The sequence below is a fragment of the Nyctibius grandis genome, chromosome 10 (genome assembly GCF_013368605.1).
Source record: "Nyctibius grandis isolate bNycGra1 chromosome 10, bNycGra1.pri, whole genome shotgun sequence".
In the NCBI taxonomy this organism is placed as follows: Eukaryota; Metazoa; Chordata; class Aves; order Nyctibiiformes; family Nyctibiidae; genus Nyctibius; species Nyctibius grandis.
In genome coordinates, this window is record NC_090667.1 from 9,118,772 (window position 1) to 9,139,913 (window position 21,142).

The window sequence follows — 21,142 nt, forward strand, 5'->3', positions numbered from 1 at the left end:
ACCCACAGCATCTGTATTGCATGAATAGCCATTACACACACGCAGAAAACAATTTCTCATGTACAATACTCCTGTGAGCTCTGCAAGGTGCACTCACCCAAATCCCATCCCACCAGTTTCCCCAGCCACAGGTTCAGAATGAATCAAATCCCAGAGTTAAAAAGGCTGTTACGACTCTCCAACTACACCACTTTGTTGCAGCAGTCTCCACGGCTTTGGAGTTGCAAGTATAGAGAATTATATTCTAATTTTAATTTTAATATTTTTCCCCAGCTACACAACATTTTATACAGAAGACTGTTCCTGTGCACCTTTACCCTTTCTGGGATTTGATTCTTATTGATCCGCATGTGCTTCTTCTAGGATCTTTAAAGGCTGCAGAAATGACAATTTCCACACTAGTTACAAAATAATTACCCATAATAATTTAATAATGAGCTTTCCCTTTAAATTATTAACATAGGTAGCCAAGAAAATTGTCAGTTTTAACAAGTTTAAATTCAAATGATAAATGCCAAACCTGTGTTAAATGAGACCAGCAAATTAGCAATTAAAATATTTATGCAAGAAGGCAGAAGATATTGTATGCAAGGAGCTGAAGAGCAGTGTCCCATTGGAGTATTTGACAATGGCCTGTGTTTGCATATCTCAGCTTTAAAACCCTGTGCAAAGGGAAGAGGAAAAAAAAATATCTGAACCCATAATTGAAGCTGGACAGTGCTGATTGGCACCCAGTGGGATTTCACCAGAATCCAAGCAATTCTCAGAATACCCTTGGGTTATATTGAACAGAAATCCTGACCCCAATCAAATTATTTCTATCATATAAATCTTTATCTGTGGGAAGCTCCAAAAAAGGAACTGTTTCATGGCACCTAATTGCTTTGTCACTGAGAATGGAGCCAACTATGCTGTCTGTTTTTTAAGGAAGGGGGGAAAAAAAAAAAACACACCATCTTGCAAGCTGAAAATTAAAAAAAAAAAACAATGTCAGAGCAGATCCCTGACCCCCGGTAAATGTAAATCTCATTTTTCCCCAGCAAACTTTGCAGACGTGAACCGTCGGCAGAGCAGCGGCAGGGCGGGGGATGCGCGGGAGCGCAGCTTCACCCGGGATTTAGCTGGTGAATTCAAACGTGGATTTTTTAATATTTATTATTATTATTATTATTATTATTATTATTTCCCCTATAAAACTCCCCGGGTGCTGTTTACATTTGCAAACCCGCCGGCAGCTCCCCCCGCCCGGTGCCCGCCCGCCCGCGGAGCGGCACTGCCCCGCCGTGGCCACCGCGGGGGCTGCCCGCGCCTGCCCGCCCCCAGCCCCTCTTCTACCCTCCTCCCAACATCCCTTTCCTTCCTACCTCCATCCTCTTCATCTGTAATTGAAAAGGAGAAAGGGGAACCCTCTGGAAAGCAACCCCGGGCTTTTGGGAAGTCTGGAGTCCCGTGGCACGGGACCCTGAGGGGCAAAGTCCCAAGCACGGGGCTTAATTTCATCCAGATGTTGATGTAACGGCCCGAATACCTTCAGCACACGTGTTTAAGGGTTGATCCTCGGGAGGAGTGAAGCACAAGTTGCGTGCCGATTTTCTGCCCAGGGAAAAGTTTGACCCCACAGTCTGACAGAGCAACATCAGAGGAGCACGAACCCACCACAGCCCGCGCTGCCCGCTCCCCCCACAGAGCACAGCACAAATACACAGACCGCTTGTGTCTGAAACCAAAGGGGACAATTCAGGACCCATCAGTGCACAGATAGACCCAGCTAATAAAACCCCACGAGGGTAAGACCTGTTTTTTCTGTTGAGAACAAGCCTGGGGAGAAGATCACAGCAGCCCACCAGCAGCACATCACCCCGACCTAGCGCCTGCCTCCAGGGTCAGGCAGTTTTCAGAACTCAGCTTATATTCCTTGTCCATACCAAGGGAAAAAGCAACCTTGCAGCTTCCTTTAATTTTCCCCTCCAGCTCCACATCTCTAGAAAAAAATGGGGACCTGGAAGTTACCAGAGCCATCTTAAATGCAACAGTAACTCTGGTGAGAAACGGCTGCACGGGCCCGGTTTTTGTGAAGATGCCTCTAACCACTGCGGTCAGTCCTCGCTGCCATGTATTACAGCTGGACACAGGAACACGCACAGACCAGAGCCCCCAGCTGCACCCACCGAGCTCAACAAGGAGCTGACACACTCGGTTGCATCTTCTGCAGTATTTAAGATTAGAATTTAAGCACATCAAAGTATAACGAAGCTTCTAGTAGTATTCAAGTTGGGTTTGAGGTTCTCCCACTCGTTGTTTCTTACCACCTGTGCAAATGAAGATCGTTACCAGCCTTTTTCCCAGCAAGGTGCCCAGATCAGCTATACCCAAAACTCAACCACATGCATGCAAAGATTTTAATCTTGAAAACAAGATGTGTCTTAGCAGGTTACAATTTTTCATTTTTCTTTACTTATCAACACGCACTTTCTAACACGGAGGGCCTTTGAGAAATTAAATTCCATCTGAAAACAAACAAAGGCTGAAACAGTTTACAAAGGAACCCATCTTCCAAGGACGTTTCCTTTTAAATTGCACAATGTGGCTCTTAGCAAGGAAGATAAATAAAACTTAATCCCTTTGCATTCCAGCTGGCATTTTTTCCTCAAGCTAGAAGCGAACAACCAATTTAAAGAAAACTCAGACTATGGTCAATTAAGGAACTGTATATCATTTCATTTATAAATACCAGATACCTAGTCAATTGATTATTTTGATCCAGTTAAGTCCGTTTTACATTTTAAATTCCTAAGAATTAAGTCGTTTATCCACATCGCAGTCCTGGGCTTTTCACATCTGTTGCTGCAAAATTCTGCAGATCGTCTGGTCTTTGGCTGTTGTATTAGCTGAGAGTTTCAGCTACCAGATTTATTTAAGGATGTGGATTATAAACCTCCAGGAAATGGCAACCACTGGGAAAATTCATGTCTAATTACTTGTAACACATAGCTAGCTTTTTTTTTTTTATTTGGATTGGTTGCTTATGCATATAAATAGTTTTTCCTTTACATCTTATCTCTTTAACAAAGATGGTCATCTTTAGGTTTGTGTGTGTGCCAGATACGCTCTCTCAGCACTGTTTAATATACTTCAAGTCGTAGAGAGCTCACCAAGTTTCACAGGCCACCTTTTTCCTCTAAAAGACAGTGTTTGTTTTCAAGAGAATAATCAATACCTTAGAGCCACAGAATACATTTGCTGAGTGGGTTTATCAGCTGAATCAGAACTTCCTTTATGAAAACAGATGGGATTTCCCTGGCCAGAGTCTCCACGTCGGCACTAGGCGCTCCCAGGCAGCGCTAAACCACACTGAGAAGTCACCACACCTCCGGCCTTGGACTCTGGTAAGATGCTAGTGAGTAAAACAGCCACAGTTAAAAGAAATAGGCATTGTCAAAGAGAAAAATGGTATCTTCGGGGTGTGGGGGAGCGAATGGTGATCCTTAATGTGATTGAACATGAGTATCACAAAAATAGGCACCAGTTAATTTCTAAACTCAGTATTGCAACACTAAGAAAAACTGAGTTTAAAAATGCATTTACTGACACCTTTATAAGTGCAAGCAAAGCCAGAGAGATTAGCAGGGAAATGTATTTGTCAATCTTTCCCACAGATGCGTTTGTGGGGTGACATCACAGGCAAGACTTAGAAGAAGCAATCCTTACAGGACAGACTTAGCTAATATGCAACAGCTCCAGACACTGCAGAGACTGAAAAGCAGTGCTGGAAAATTATTTAAAGGTCTCTTCATACAAATTTAACATGCAGGAGGAAAAAAGCCAGCGCCAACCCACTAGTTGCCTCCACAGCCCTCCTCAGAGCAGCGTAAACCAGCAGTGGTCCGTGGACTGTTCCTTCTGGAGAACTTCCAGCCCAGGGATTGCCGCGCAGCGCTGGACGTACTGCCTGCTTCAAACCACACGGCTTCCTGCCCTTTGCTCTCCTGACCCAAACAAAACCAGTAACACCGGTTTCACTCTAGTTTGGTTACTTTCTTTCTGAATGCAGCTGGCTTCTCAACAACATAACGTGCTTTGAACAGCCAGTTCTCCTTCCCAAGCGTGTTTTCTTTAGACACTGATATCAAATTTCTTGTATTTTATATTTTATTTGCTAGAGAGAATTGGAATTTTGAACCAACTGAAATCAAACTCCTTAACTGCCCCTGCCAGTTAGGAAAGATGTTTCAAGTTTGTTCTCAAACATTCAGACAGTTTAAGCCCAAACTCTGATCTATTTTAGGAAAAGGATTGAGGTGACTTAGAAATTGAATTTAAAATTAATCAGGAAAGAAGGGGGCTCAAAATGAAGAGGTTTTCCCACGCTGGAAAACCTTGTGCATTTCAAGAATGCCTTGGCATAAAATGAAGTGCTTCACTAGGAACATGGAAGGAAATAGATTCTTCTGCTGCAAAACAGCCAAAAGCCAAGGGAGCTGAGAGCAACCAATTCAAACCAGGGCTTTCAACTCAAATTCCTAGCCAGACTTGTTTGCTCTTATGGAGCAAAGTCATCTCACCTTGTGTAATACATTTCCCTGAGCCCAGAGCAACAGACCCCATAAATCATCAGCGCTGGGATACTCGATAGGACTGACTAGACACACACCATCACACCATGTGATTAGTGCTCCCATTTCAACAAAAAACCAACCAGCCATAAAATTCCCAACTGTTCCCATTATATCACCTAGCTGGAAGCATCTTTTTGAGTCCAAACGTTCGTCAATCATGCCTCCATCAGAAGGAGTCCACATGAAAATGATTTCAAACCTCAGCCCACAGTTATACCCTGATCATAAACACAAAGGATTTTTTTCCCCCCATTTACTCATGCACAGCTGCAGAGAAAAAGAAAATCAGCTGAAAGCAAGCAGTGTCCAAGATGGAGTTCTGCATCAGACAGAGCTCAGAGGTCACGACCATTCACCCAGATGCTCCACAGAGCATCGAGACAGAAGGTTCATTTCATTCCTTACCTCCCTGCTCCCCCATAGCAGCCTTCCCCCTTTTTCCTGTTCAAGTTATGCAGTTTATTTCTTCTGCAAGATCTAACTTGGCGTGAGTTTTGGCAGTTCTCACTTCATCCCTGAACTTCCTGACCCGTAAGACACAGCCTGCTTGGCTTATCAGTATTTATTTCCCACCCACCTCCACTCCTTGCAGGCTTATTTTTAAGTTCCTTCTAGAGCTAGCTGTCCCTAGTTTTTCAGAAAATGGTATTCTGTCAGCACTTTTGAGCTGGAAAAAACAAAACCAAAAATGAAGCAAAAATGAACACACACACGCCCTTGAACTTTCTAGTCCAGCAGATTTTACCAACCAGCTAGCTCTGCCTCATGAACCCTGCAGCAACGCACACGCTCCACCTCGGCTTGCTCTTATGAACAACTCTTCGTAATGGCGCTGGCACCTAATGAAGGTAACTTCCATCTTTCAGGAAAAGCCCTGTTCCTACGAACTCTCCAAGCTAGCAGCCTCCCCTCCTTTCTCTCCTCTCCCTCTTGAAAATACCCTTCCCACAGTAAAAAAGGCACATCAGAGATGTTTTCATCTCATCACGCCCCTCTTGCCAGGATGCAGAACTCTGCTAAGATTGCCTGAGCCTCCACCTGCTTGAGCACCCTCTCCAGCACAGAATAGTTGCTTTTGGTTCACTCCAGTGGGAATCTTGCAGCATCATTTCTCCTAAAAGACAGCACATACCTGCCTAGTCCGTCAGGCTCCTTTCCAGTGCTGCATCCACGTTTCCAACCTGCAGTCCTGGCAGACAGTGCGTTCATTGAACGTGCTGCGGGCCTGTTGATTCTTAACGAGCAGTCTCCAGGCACACTTACCTCTTACCGATGTTGGTGTAAATCCATAGTCCTTTCCTCTAGCTTTTGCATTACCAATCAGCTATGAATAATTCAGGGTAGAAATTAAAAGGCTCATTGCCAAGAGATCAGTCAGGCTGAGAAACAGCTTCTCAGCATAAGAGGCAAACCTTATTGTTACTTTTTCAGTGCCACTTCCTATATTTATGAAAGTGATGATGTGACATACTGTGTGGGATACCAATGAACTGGAGTTGACGAGCCCCGTGATTCCCTTCTGCCCTCATGTGAATACCGTAGATGAGCACAAGTTCCTCTCCTCTCTTCCCTGCATTCACCCTGAGGTGTTTGTACAGCAGTCACAACCCCTCCAACCTTCATGTCACAAGACTGACCAAGCCTAGTTCTTACCTCTTCCCAGTCCCTTGGAGTACTACTTGCTCCCTACCATGGAAGTGAGGTGATCTTACAGAAAGGAAAAATTTCCCATCACTGGTGTGAGGAACTTCTGGGGTCATCTTTGTGCACCCAGGGACAGCAAGCAGGGTTTAACAGAGTATCCTTCAAAAACATATGCTGTGAATTGAGGGAAAGTCTTTGTTTCACAATATTAAAGAGCACCCCATAACAGCACTGCCCAGAAATTCCCCATTTCATAGAATGGTTTGGGCTGGAAGGGACCTTAAAGATCATCTAGTTCCAACCCCCCTGCCACAAACAGGGACACCTTTCCTCTAGACCAAGTTGCTCAAAGCTCCATCCAACCTGGTCTTAAACACCGCCAGGGACGGGGCATCCACAGCTTCTCTGGGCAACCTGGGCCAGTGTCTCACCACCCTCACAGTAAAAAATTTCTTCCTAATATCTAATCTAAATCTATCCTCTTTCAGTTTAAAACCATTACCCCTTGTCTTATCACTCCATGCCCTTGTAAAAAACCCCTCTCCCGCTTTCCTCTAGCCCCCTTCATGTACTGGAAGGTGCTAGAAGGTCTCCCGGGAGCCTTCTCTTCTCCAGGCTGAACAGCCCCAACTCTCTCAGCCCATCTTCATAGGAGAGGTGCTCCAGCCCTCTGATCATCTTCGTGGCCTCCTCTGGACTTGCTCCAACAGTTCCATGTCCTTCTTATGTTGGGGGCCCCAGAACTGAACGCAGTACTCCAGGTGATGTCTCATGAGAGCAGAGCAGAGGGGCAGAATCCCCTCCCTCGACCTGCTGGCCACGCTTCTTTTGATGCAGCCCAGGATACAGTTGGCCTTCTGGGCTGCAAGCACACACTGCCAGCTCATGTTGAGCTTCTCGTCAACCATCACCCCCAAGTCCTTCTCCTAAGGGCTGCTCTCAATCCATTCTCCACCCAGCCTGTATTTGTGCTTGGGATTGCCCCGACTCACATGCAGGACCTTGCACTTGGCCTTGTTGAACTTCATGTGGTTTGCACAGGTCCCTCAGGATGGCATCCCTTCCCTCTAGTGTGTCGACCACACCGCACAGCTCGGTGTCGTCGGCAAACTTGCTAAGGGCGCACTCAATCCCACTGTCCATGTTGCTGATAAAGATGTTAAACAGGACTGCTCCCAATACCGACCCCTGAGGAATGCCACTCGTCACTGGTGTCCACTTGGACATTGAGCTGTTGACCACAACTCTGAATGCGACCATCCAGCCAATTCTTTATCCACCGAGTCCATCCGTCAAGTCCATGTCTCTCCAATTTAGAGACAAGGATGTCGTGCAGGACAGTGTCAAATGCTTTGCACAAGTCCAGGTAGATGACATCAGTTGCTCTTCCCCTATCCACCAGTGCTGTAACCCTGTCGTAGAAGGCCACCAAATTTGTCAGGCATGATTTGCCCTTGGTGAAGTCATGTTGGCTGTCACCAATCACTTCCTTGATTTCCATGTGCCTCAGTATAGTTTCCAAGAGGATCTGCTCCATGATCTTGCCAGGCACAGAGGTGAGACTGACTGGCCTGTAGTTCTCCAGGTCTTCCTTTTTCCCCTTCTTGAAGATGGGGGTTGTATTTCCCCTTTTCCAGTCAGTGGGAACTTCACCAGACTGCCACGACTTCTCAAAAATGATGGATAGCGGCTTAGCAACTTCATCCACCAGTTCCCTCAGGACCCGTGGATGCACCTCATCAGGTCCCATGGACTTGTGCACCTTCAGGTTCCTTAGATGGTCTCGAACCTGATCTTCTCCTACAGTGGGTGGTTCTTCATCCTTCCAGTCCCTGCCTCTGTCTTCTGTGACTTAGGTGGTGAGGCCTCCACAGAATTTTAAGTGCAGCCAGAATGAAGACAGTCTAAATTATGCAGGTTAAAAGCTCAGGCACATACAAAACATCTTTTTGAGAAAGATTCAATTTCACAGCAATGCAGGCACGGAAGAGCAGGACCGAGACCACTGATTAATAGGAGCAAAAAAAGAAGAGTTCAAGAAAAAAATTCTCACCTTTTTTTTTTCCCTCCCAAACACACCCAGCTGTTAATAAAAGCTTTGCAATGATCAGTGAAGCAGGTGGCAAACCTAAATTTCTGATCAACATGCAAGAAAACAAAACTGAGATACAAAATCAAAGGATGGTGTAACTGATATTCCCGTCCTGTCAGGTGAGAACAAAAAAGGTATGGGTTTTGCTTGGGGCTCAGCAGCAGCATGCAGCCCGCATGGCCTCCAGGAGCAAACATGCCTCAGTGTTCTGCTATTGTTCCATCTGTATTGGCGAAGATCTGGTGGCAAGGACCAGAGCAGGCCAGGAGGTACCACCAGGACACACAGCATTGAAATGGAAATGAGGCAGAAAGCACACATCAGGAGTTCCACTGATCTCCAATGGGAATCTACCATTGCAGAAGAGCCTCTCAACACATACTTAATTTCATGAATTTCAGCACAAGAATCACATAACCAGGTGTAAAAAATCTTCAAATGTAATTTATTAAGACATTCAGCTATGTCTGTCAGTCTACATCCAAATTTACTACTAAAAATAAAATAGTATCACATTTCACATTAGGAATACCGACTTTGAAAAACACTTGAGTCAAGCCTATCGTATAAATAAATGACTAATTTCTCTTCATATCAAAATTCACATAAAAAAATTGCCTGCCCCCTAACTCCCACCTATGTCCCCACCCCTGCCCCTAGGTTCTACTTGAAGCCATGATGCATGTAAAAATTTAAGTATGGACATGTCCTTGTCAAAGAAAAAAGGTGCAAACCTATTAACAGCTTTAAAAGTGGCATTTGCGGAGTCTGATCATACACAATAATGTACTCATTCCCAAAGTGCAAATATCGCCAGAGTTTAATACTGTTTTAATTCAGTTGCAAGAACTAAACATTACACAGCACAGTACTGCAAGGCCTCTATCTGTGCCCTAAAACTCATCCCACTTTCTTCCTGCACATGGTGGCAGAGGTCAAAGTGTTCATTAGAGCTTTAGTTTACTTCATGCAGCCCAGACTGTGCCCATGATTAGCAAAAGTTTCATATACATCAAAATATTGAGGACTCTGTCATAAAAGTCAAGAGTCACTACAGATTACATGAATTCAAACGCAATTGCCCCACCAAGAACACCCAAAGCATACACATGACGTATTAAGAGTGCCTCCGTCTTCTAGTACAATCACTGCTGTTATATCTTTGATTTTTGCTTACGTGCCATAAAAAATTCTGTCAGCAACCAAAGCTGCACCTCAGTCCAGTCAGAGACTAGCAACTCACTGCATTTAACACCTCTCAGGTACCCTGGGACATGGCTGTATGCGACACCCTCTTCCTGACCAAAACAAAAGCTAGCGTTCTGTCCATCTGTCTACAACCTCTTGGACGTCTCGTTCCTCTTATCCCTCACCTACGTTTTGAAAACACTCTCTGCACTGCAATTTATTTCCAGACATCCTTCCTATGCCCACAGTTCAGAGAGCTTCTGGAGTCATTTCTACTACATCTCACTGGAGTTCCCACTACCAAGCAGCCCACAAAAATCAGCATGGGAGATTACATTTTGACCAGCATTAATAGCTAAACTTCTTTCACAGCTGTGGAAGGATAGGTTTTCTTCTGAGTCAAACTCGGATCTCTGAAATGTGTTTGTTCCTGCGTCATCCTTTGTCACCTTAGAGCTGGACACAAACCCTCGGGTCTTGAGCAGGGCACCCCTCTGGGGCTGCAATTAGTTCTGCAGCACAAGCTGCTCCCTGGCTGGCCTCATGTGGGCTTGTGTCACTGTCCATGCTTTGAGACCCCTCCGTCTCTGCAGAGGCCTCCGGGCTGCCCTGTCCATCAGCAACCTGTCCATCGCTCTTGCTAGGGCTGTCCTTCCTATTTGGCCCATTGTTGTGTTCAACACCAGCGGGTTCAGCTGCATCTCCAGGTCTGGTGTCTTGCTGTGCGCTAGGATTTGGCTGTTGAACTGGTTCTGGTCCCAGTCCTGGTAGCTGTGAAGGGCTCTTAAGTTGGCAGTGGCACAGAGGGCAGGTTTCTTGCACATACAGCCATTTCTTAAGACAACCCGCATGAAAAAAATGGCTACATGGTGTGATTACAGCAGTTTTCATATCCTGAAAGACAGAAAAAAAGAAAGATCATATTATTTGCGATCCCATTCCTCTCCTCTCAGCCCATACATCTAGTAGGTCCAGTAGCCACAGAGGAGACAGAGGCAGTCCACAGGCAAGTAAGACAATGTTCCTTCCTTCACACCAACAAGCCTCCACATTAAAATAAACACACAATCCAAGCACAGGTCAGGTCTGGCTGTTTATATTACAGGGATTAGAAATTAGGCAAAAAGCTTTGCTTATAAGGCATTATTACACTTAAATAAAAGCTTTTGTAGGATGAGAGTCACAGGATTATTTGACTTAAGAAACAATCGTGCAAGTAAAAAAACCACCCCACTTACAGATACAACAGGTATCAATAACAACATACCAGAAATGAAGTAACACCCTAACTTTGTCAGCTGAGACCCACATATTACCAGTCTGGCGTTTTAAACACTGTCACTCAGCACTGGTAGTTTTACTCCTCAAATAATTTGTGTCAAGTTTGAAGTTAATCCAATTGCATTCCAACTGCACACTACTGTTCTTAGGGTGGTTCTTTCACTGTCGTACCTAACTGCAATTTCTATCCAAGAGAAAGAGACTTCAGAGATGGAGGTGTGATAAAGGTTACTTTCAGCATTAATTTCTATGGTCTTTACATCTGTTGGCATATATTAGACAGACCCTTCACCTTTTGATAATTAAGTTCCTGTTATAAAACTGACATTGTTCTTTAAGTGGAAGTAGCAATGTCTGCAGAGACTCATCTGCTTCTATGGAATAATAACAAACCAGCTACTGAGTACACATTCTCTTTTAGTATCAAAATCTTCACTAATGAAGAAAGGGCACATTTGCTGTTACTATTGAGACCAGCTCAACCCAAACACAAGAGGTTTCAAAGGAGCTCAGGGGCACAGTTTGCAGTGTAACTGGAGAAAAAAAAGAATGAAAGTTTCACCACATCAAAAACTCTCTTTATTCATAAAAACTCTCTCTGTGACAGCACTCCAGATCAACTTACACAAAGCAGAAAACTGGGTAAATCAAGTTAACTTATTGAGCACAGTATTACTCATTAAACATGATTCAAGTAACTTATTTTACTAGTTGGAGACTGAACACGACAGTCTAGAGGTATTTAAGTTCAAGTCAATCCTTTGACACTTCTATTCTTACCTGGTAGCAGATGGCACAGATATCATTGTGTTGCTCCAACTGCTCTTTTGTGGCAACGGGCAGCGATTTGATCTTATTCACAGCATCTCTGCGAAGAAGGAAACTTTTCCACCCCAGCTGGGCCCGCAACCACACATTGTAATAGGAGTGAATGAAGATGATCACAGAACCCATCACAGTCCATTCACCAAAGATCGTTTCCGAGACACCGTATGCCACCACACAGAGAGCGACAAGGAATTCCAGCAGCCGGTACGTGCCATTTACATAATAAATCACATCATCCATATTTTCTACTGGTTCTTTTCTGAACTCCTCCACCATAAACAAAACGTATATGAAGAGTGTTCCAAGCACCTGTAACACAGTGCAAGACCATGAGCTCAGCATTCAATTCTGAACTAGAGCTTAAGTCATTCAGCACTATCCATCGAGCTCTGCACACACAACACTCCCACATCAGAGGGCAGGCGAGCCCCAAAGTAGTAAAATTGTTGCTGAACTTCAAGACAAATAAAAGTCACTCTTTCTTGCAAAGCGTTTAAGCTTGTTCCCAAGTACCTCCCTTTCTGTACCTTCCTGAGTTCAGAAAATAGCTGAGTTGATTAAACAAAAGTGCTGAGCATCATGAGGGGCAATTTTATAAATTTAGTAATTTAAAAAAAACAAGTTATAACAAATACTCATAGTACAAAACATTTCCTGTATTTACAATACTGTGTTTTGAACATCAAATTGCGTTCAAAGAACCACAGCTAAGGAACAATACATAAATGAATACTCTGGGGGGAAAAAACCCAAACCTTTTTACTATGATAGTTATGCCCTCAAAAGCCTTCTGACTTTACAATTCGAAATAGATTTTCATTCACCTATGTTCTCAGCCCACCCCTAGGAGCCCCTAAGCCTCAGATACAGGATAAAGAAAGAGATTTTATATCATATCTTGTACTTTTGCCCTTCTATCATCCCTGTTCTTTTCTCATCATGTATTTCCCCCTCCTAGAGTAACAGGATCACAGTTAATGCAGGGCTTCACAATTACTACAGGGCTAACATCCTTACCTGGAGAGAGGTTAGAATACTGCTGGAGATAATGATCAGCAGCCAGAAATCCATGTGGAAAAACTGACAAATCATGTAGGCCATGTACGCAGGGAACACGAGTAAGAACAAACAGAGGCTGACTGCTCGGAAGTGCTTCCACAGACTCCTGCAAAGAACACGATAGGTTTTTATTTTTTAAGTCAGATTTGAGTGTCAGAGTAAGAACAGGCTGACTGCTGGATGTAGGCACGTCAGATGTTTGCTCAAGGCTTTAACTTGTTGAGAGGAGTTTGTTTTACTCAGGCTCAGTCTCTTTCCCAGCATGCATGCCTACAACACATACAGTATGAAAAGTTGCCTCTCATCTGATCTTTGCTGTTTGCAATACAAAGACAATGATTATAGGCAAAAAATTCACCTACAGTAACTGTCATACTGGGTCAAGTCAGTAGTTAGACAAATTAAGTACCTGAGAGATACTGAATGTTTCAGACGAAAGTCCATTAAAATAAAGAAAATTATTAAATATGCATGTAACTGCACACTTTTCTACTTAAATAGAGTTGTCCCAGATTATATACTTATTACAACTCTTCTGTCTTTTTGCTAATATGCATCGGGCAAAGGTATTTCCTTTCATCACCAGATTTAACCTTGCTGCCATTAGAAGTACATTCCCCAACTCAGGGATCACAAAAGAAGAAATGTTGCAGGACCTGAACATTCACCTCTGCCAGTCCTTACTCTTCTCCTGTCATTTACTACTTCCTAATCTCCTCCCCAGCCAAAACACACCACCAATCTTTTTACACCCACCCATTTGTGAAGGCTTTCTGAATATCTCCAGTAATTTACTATGCTACCTCTACATCTTCCTCAGGCTGAATTTTAACCTCACTTGGCCCTGGAAATGAGGTACAGAAAAAGTGAAAGTATTGGGGGGACAGGACAGCAGCAGAAACCAGCTAACTTAATACAGTCTGAAGAAATATCAGAACACTACTGTGAGGTCTGCAATTCTGTGTCTGTGGATGAGGGAGAAATGGAGAGCTGAAGTGGAGCTTAGCCTGATCCTAGTTGATTTAGAACTGCTTGGGAGATTTGGCAGAAGAGAGTTAAAACTCACTATCACCACAGACCACTTGTTTAAGCTGGGCAGATGCTCATAGCCTGGCTCTACTCCCTTTCCCCCTGTTACTAATTTGAAGTTAACATTGCTGCAGGCAGAACACACTGGCTGCAAGTAGCCTCTAAACTAAGCAAACTCTCTACACATAAATAAACCTTCTCTTTTATTTCTTCACTTACAGGTTACAGAAAGGGAAAAGGCACAAGCAATTAACAAAGACACAAACAAATTAATACAAGAACATCAGATATCAAGACAGCTCTTCAAAACACAAATGAAACTTAACAACAATCCCACCTGATCAGAACACCTGGTACACTAATGCAAGCCTTCCACCTCTTATTTTCTGCCAGGAAACCCTATCATTTTGGGATCACAGCCTCACAAAAAAATAGGTTTTACAATATCTAACACAAGGTGACTCCTAGAATTTCCCACCCTCAATAACTGTCTGAGACCACTGCATTAGAGGGAAACCTACTCAACTGCAGGGCAGGTTAAGCAAAACCATTCTGCAAATCCACACAATGGAGTGTGGGTGGGAAGTGTACAGGCACTGGAGTCCTGGATTTGCTTAACTGAGACCACAGTGCACCGACACTCTTGGTAGGGAGAATAACCACTGGACAGTGTAATACTCAGAGCAGGCAGCCAGCAGCTGCAGAACAGCATGGTCTTACACAAGCTGGATGCTTGCAGTCCTGAGCAGGAGCAGGTGAGTGAAGTCACCCGTTTGCCAGCATACAGCATGGTGAAAAGTATTACTGTGTGCCTTGAGGGAGTAGGATAGAGAGGGAAAAACTAGAGAATTTAGACTAGAAAATAAATCTGCATACAGAAAAGACAGGGTAACTTTACAAGCTACTAAAAATCCAAATCAGGCCATCAATTAGTAATTTATCACCTCCTAAAACAGCATCGAGTAACTTTCAGTTTAGGAAATCGGTCTCTTACTTGTCCCTTGAGGCTCCCAATGCCAAGACAATGGGATCAGCAATTTCCAGCATGGACTGAAGTATGGATGCCACCACAATGAAAAGAATAATACTGAGCAGGAACGCCCGATGCACAACTTGGAGCTCAATCAAACCTGTCTGCACAGCCAGGATCAGGAGTGTGACTCCTTCAGTCATTCCCCTGCAGATCAACACAGTCAAAAGAACAAACAGTCACATCTTTCTGTGTGTCAATGTCAGTTCAAAAACACATCTAGAAACACCAGGAAACAGCCTGTCTGTTTCTGCCACAACCCTTCAAATGTCACTGGTTTTAGTTTTCACTGATGTCCCTGCTAAGGCTTTAACCAGAGAGGAATGTTTTCAGAAACGCTGAAGTGTTGGGGATTAGGAACTAGCAGATTCCAGACCTCTGCTCCTCACTAGCAGTGTGTGGGCTACATCCAGCCCAGCAGACACCACCCAGTGACAGAACCCCACCCAAGACAAAGCATTTTAAGGACCCAGGTTGTGTATTAAAAGGAGGCACCCACCAGCCTTGGTGTTGGCCTTACACAAGCCTGAAGCAGCCCTGCTATGTCTACATCTAAGCACCAGCCAGCCTCACTCCTAGGTGACCATGAAGACCCTCTCCACCTGCTATATTTCCCCATCACCACCCTCCTGTTTGTCCTTTGGTCCTGGGGAAACATCCTTAACCCAACACTCCACTCAGTGCCCAGTTTAGGCAAATTGGCAATTTAGCCATTTTTCAGTTTATTCTCTCTGTACCTACACCAAATACAGCTGCACACTTCTTTTTGGCTTCGAACCTCAGACTGAATTTAATACCTCCAAGGACCACACTTTAGCACCACTATTTGATGCAGTTAAAGTACAGACCACCCAGCACTGCACGCTTCCCCAAAAGATGCTTTTATGTAGACTCTTCCTGGGCATCCCCAATTTATACCATTTTTGCTTCCACATCTTGGAATCCAAAATGTAAAACATTCTTTTGCGTATGGTCTGAACTTTCTATAGAGTTAAGGGCTGGAATAACTGAGAAAGGTAGTGTCATACCTGGGATCCCAATTTCATCTTAGACAAGTGGGGACAAGTGTTAAGAAAAAGCAGTTTCTATATTTTGGCTATTTCCCACAGTAATTTACAGGCAATCCATACAATGCTGTGTTTTAAGCCTCATAGATCAGTAATGTTTCACACATAACTACAGTGTAAATGAGGAAATGGAAATGTGAAGTGTTTATATCATCCAAGCATATGAAAAATCTTTGCAGTGACTCATGTAAATGAAAGCACTAAGACAATCGAACTGTGCAATTATAAATGCCAACTAACAGCCTTGAATTTGTTACAGAAATGAACCATCTCCCAAGAAGTCTGTGATAAGCTGTATTTTCACCTCAAATCCTTCCAACACACACACAGACTAGCATATCAGAAGCCTGTCAAGGATATCCAAGAGTTCATAAGTTAAAAGAAATGCAATGCAACCTGTATATTTCTATATAAATGCTTTTTTTTCTGCTTCTTTTTAGACCCTAGGCACAATGAGGCACTTACCTGTTCATAGCAGGATCATTCATGAACGCTCGATAACCCTGCAAGTAAAACTTGCAGAGAGTCAGAACTCCCAAAGCAACAAAAGAGACTGTGAAGACCAAGCCCAGCAGCGAGTACGGAGTGCTACAGCATTCGGCAATACTGGGAGGAGAGAGGGGAAGAGAAACAAAAAGAAAAGGTCTGTTAATTAAAAGCAATGTGATGAGCTCTCCCCTCGTCCTGTTAACTGTGCAAGCTAGTTTTACACCAAAATTGGATTGGTTTAATGAAAATATTACAATCTCTACACAGCCATGGAATCCTCCTATAAGAACAAAAACATGAGAGGTATTTTGTTCCTTCTTTCCAAGACACAACTTGATCTCGGCTCCGCAGCTAACATGGCCATCAGCGGAGCTCGGGCTGGGTATGGCTCGTCTTGGGTCGCAGAACACACGGTGGCACTGTCCCGCTTGCGTAGGGTTTTCACAACCAAAAGCCAATCCAACAGCCACAACACACCCAGGTTACCTGCTGAAATTTCAGCCAGCTACCAGAAACACAGAGTTAAAGCAGATGGATTCACTAAGGCACTTTCCACTCAGATCCCCAATAGTGCAAACAAACATCAAACTGATAAATATTATGGGCAGACTGGGGGCTTTTTGGTAGCGTTCACATCAGGTTCAGGCAGGCAACATCTGTCTTTCAAACAGCTGAGCCAGAAGCAGCAAAATAAGACAGTAAAGAATATTCCCCCTCAGCAAACTTCCTCCTCTCTTTTGCTACACCAGTGAAGTCCCAAAGATTGAGACCCCAGAATACATTGACGATGCTCAGAACAGCTGCATTACTTCAGCTCCCTCACCTTAGGGCTGTTTGGCTGATCCTGGCACTGCAATATTTGGAGCAGACTAAGCCCCAGAGCACACTTTGGCTTCTGAAACACAACACTGCTACAACAAGGGGAGTGCGGTGCAGTGTACTGTATGCCCCAACACTCAGTGAAGAGCCAGCTGGCAGCCAGGGATTAAACATCTGGAAATCCTCACATACGTAACCCAAGGTAATACACTGACAGCCCCATTCATTTTTAAAAAAAAAAAAAAAAAAAAAAAGTCTTCGCTTGTCCACCAGGATAGTAGTCTTGTGAGAGAAATTGAAATTATGGTGGTCAAAAACATGTCATGCTAATTAACTGACTGAAGAGTGAACTAGTTCAGCACCCTGACAAGACAAAAGATTTTTAAGGAAGCATTTGCTTCAAAAATAAACAAAGCTCGTCCAAGAGACATTCACTTTGTCTCTTTTAATGACTACTTTAACTGTAAATCTCCTTTGAAAGCAATTCACAGCAGAAAATGTTGATGTGTTTACATATACTATTTGTAGTGCTTCTGGTAAGCCTTCAAATTCTGCCTGTTTACCAAGCCAAGCAGGGCTGAAAAAGTTTTTAAATGTTCATGCTGGTCAAGGCAGTGAAAATGCAGTACTTAAAGCAGCTATTTCTGTAGGATATTTGAGGAACTCTTAAGTTTTGCTTCAAAATAAATTATCACAAATCAAGAATCCTGGCTTTTCTGCCTGATGCCCAATCCTTTTTTGTCAGAGTAATTTTCGTACCCTTCTTAAACTTATTTCCAGATGATCTACTATGCAAGGGTCCCAGAGGAGCTTAAGAGCTCAAAAAGAAGCCTGAGGAGCTTTCAGTGTTATGTTTATGCGTCAAGCACAAGTTTATAAATTGTCCCAAACAGCTGAACTCTTCATGGCTTCTCAAAAATCACAGCAGTTACATACCCATGGAAATGATTTTGAGGAACAAGGACAATGAAAGGTACAGAACAGTTTTTAAACAGCAAACATGCAAGCAAGAGCTTCCCACTCTGGGAAAACAGACCTATGCTACTCTCGATTTTAAGCAAAACAATAGAACTGTTGGGTCTTTTTTTTCCCCCTCAACACATGAATTGAGAGGCACTGACCAAAACTATATGGATTCAAACAATCAAAATGGATTTTTCATCATACAGACCAAGCTGAGCTCTGAAACTCCTTGCCTCAGGATCTTTCAAATGACGCAAGTGTAAACGAGTTCAAAGGCAGAAAGCACAAATTGATGGAAGACAAGTCTTTTGAGGGTTATTGAATACACGTTAATCATATCCAGCTAATGCAGCCTGACAGCTGAAGTTGGATGTGGGACTGGATGAGTACAAGGAAGCGTCCTGTTTGTCATATTATGGGTGAGTGTCTTTCCAGGCACCCATTTACAGCCACTGCTAGATCCTAGGCTAGACCAATATTTGGTCTGACCCAGTACAGCCACTCTGACATTCTTAGGAAAATCGGACGCAGCTATTCTGCACACCCCAACTGCTCTCACCTGAATTCCAGCTACACTATTTTAAGCTATTGTTAACACTTGAAGGGCACAGATGCAGAAGTCACTTTCTTTCATGGAAAAGCATATATTTTCTTCCATTTTGTTAAACAGCCAGTACGACATTATCAAATGGCCTGACAAGGTATTTCAGCTCCCTCCTAAGGGGTAAGAGGCTGTTAGTGGTACTACCTGAGTTTGTGTTTTTGAGATCACAGAATCACAGAATCAATCATGTTGGAAGAGACCTCTGGGATCATCAAGTCCAACCATTCCCCTGACACCACCACGTCAACTAGACCATGGCACTAAGTGCCATGTCCAGTCTTTTCTTAAACACCTCCAGAGATGGTGACTCCACCACCTCCCTGGGCAGCCCGTTCTAATTTCTATGACCCTTTCTGAGAAGAAATGCTTCCTAATGTCTAACCTGAACCTACTGTGACACAGCAAACACTGAGAATATTTGCATAGTTTTTCTGTATTTTTGCAATTGCAGAAAGAACTTCACAGAGATCGATCAGTATTCATTCACTCATGGATGAAGCCCATGCAAGTCTGCAAAGCAAGCTCCCTGCTTTGCTATGAATAGGGGAAGTCTAAAAATTTTGGGGTAGGAATAAACTCCACTTACTTACTAGGACAAAGATAGCTTCCCCCACCTCTGCTAACTACTGAATGCAGTACTATTGTAACAAAATTAAAATTGCAGCAGAGATGAACAGGAGGAAACACTTCAGACATCAATGGTTCAGTTGACAACCAGGTAACATAATGCTTTTACATAACACAGTATGTAAATTAAGCAATTTTAATAGTACACACAACAAAATCCCTGGCATTTCTCCTTAATGATAATGAATTTTGAGAGCTTACACTATGACACCATGGAGAGATATACACGCACACAGAGGCACATCAAAACTAAGCAATTGGAAAGTCTGACTGGAAAACCGTAGTGATGAGCAAGTTACTGAACAAGTTGCTACCCCAAGCAGCAGGATTAATGACATATGGTCTCTAAAGAATATGTCCTATGTTACCTGTGTTTAGACACTATTGCCTCTTTTCTCCCCATCCCAGTATTACACTAATTTGCCTAATCCACCTTCTGCAACACACCCAGTTCTGCTCTGCCTTACACTCCCACTCCCTTTTTAATGCTATTATTTCTAATTAAACAGCCAGCAAAGGCACGTAGGTTCCAGCCAGAACAATCATCCCTCAAATGCTGCCTTTCTCTCAGTAACAGCACTAACACAGGCCTCTCTCCTTTATCTTACAACTAGTTTTTGCAAAGCTTTTAGGAATTTGGTATCTTTAAGATCTTTACACCTCTGCCAAATTAACCACTGGGCTCAAAAGTTACTTTGGGAGTTGAGTACTTCGGCTGCCTGAATGAACTCAAGAATGTGTCCCACACCAGAATGATGAAACAAGACACATAGGGCTCAGAAAGCGACACAATCATGAATAAGAGATCAGTTGGACTGAACGTCATCTGAAATATCTCAGATTTAAAACCAATTTGCATACTGAAAACAACTTCTGGACCAAAGCTCTAATTATAGCTATTCCCTCATCAAAGGAATATTCTGCTTTCTTTGGTACCTCTCCCACAGTTCTACTAATGCTGTCTGTTCTAAATGGGATCCATGCCTCCGAAGGACAAGCTTAACAAGGTTTACATATACAGCTGCTGTGATAAGGACAAATATTTGTTGAGCATCCAAATGCAATAAAGCCAACATACCTATTTAGTTTCTAAAAGAGCACAAATATTAATTTCAGAAGACAGTCAAAACAGAAAACTGACTATGTGCAGACTAGTTAATTACCTTGTCAAGAAGAGGAAGAGGAGCCTCTCTCTTGAGGCAGGCTGGTCCCGTGTGCTGAAATAGGAATAGATCTGAAGAGCAAATAAGACAAGCCAAAACACCATGAAAAGAACTGGGACGACCAGCTGGTTCCACAGAGACATCCCCAGCGCCAGGAGACCATACACCTCCACCACCTGGGCAAGACAGAGAAAAATGCAGTTTGTTATTGTTCACAACACATGTGGTTTGATAACAACAATAAAGCCACAAGAAAGCAGAGGATAATTCACATGGCATTAGCCATCCCAAAGGAACAGACAAGGTACATCAAACTACATGCTGACAAAGGGAGAGCCCAGGTTCAGCACTGACACATCACCAGCTGATCCACTGTCTGTCTTGAAGCAGGGACAAGCACCTGACAGTACAGCAAACCATCAGACCAGCTGAATGCCCCTTCCTGTGAATAACTGGCTTGGAGCTGCTGACTGCAGCCTGCTCACAGCCAGGGGGCGAGGACACGTGTCTCCAATTCATGCACAACCCACTCAGACCTTCTTGCCCAGATTAAGTCACAGCAATGTTGTTTTCTCTATAGCTACTGCCAAGTCACCGCGTACACTGGATACTGAAATATGAGCCACTTCAGCACAGTAAATCT

The 21,142-nt window shown here is 43.5% G+C and overlaps 1 protein-coding gene across 3 annotated transcripts in view; it reads right to left on the reverse strand.

Moving 5' to 3' along the window:
- Nucleotides 1–8,776: 8,776 nt before the first annotated feature.
- The window catches only part of RNF145 (ring finger protein 145), a 47,699-nt gene continuing 35,333 nt past the window's right edge, over nucleotides 8,777–21,142 (reverse strand). For all 3 annotated transcript variants that reach the window (XM_068408794.1, XM_068408796.1, XM_068408795.1), the window contains exons 6-11: nucleotides 20,500–20,675; nucleotides 16,300–16,440; nucleotides 14,732–14,914; nucleotides 12,667–12,814; nucleotides 11,602–11,958; nucleotides 8,777–10,434 (exon numbers count right to left, since the gene is read on the reverse strand). In XM_068408794.1, the coding sequence (XP_068264895.1) occupies nucleotides 9,991–10,434; nucleotides 11,602–11,958; nucleotides 12,667–12,814; nucleotides 14,732–14,914; nucleotides 16,300–16,440; nucleotides 20,500–20,675 (1,449 nt within the window). In that variant the 3' untranslated portion in view covers nucleotides 8,777–9,990. The remainder of the gene's footprint in view (nucleotides 10,435–11,601; nucleotides 11,959–12,666; nucleotides 12,815–14,731; nucleotides 14,915–16,299; nucleotides 16,441–20,499; nucleotides 20,676–21,142) is intronic.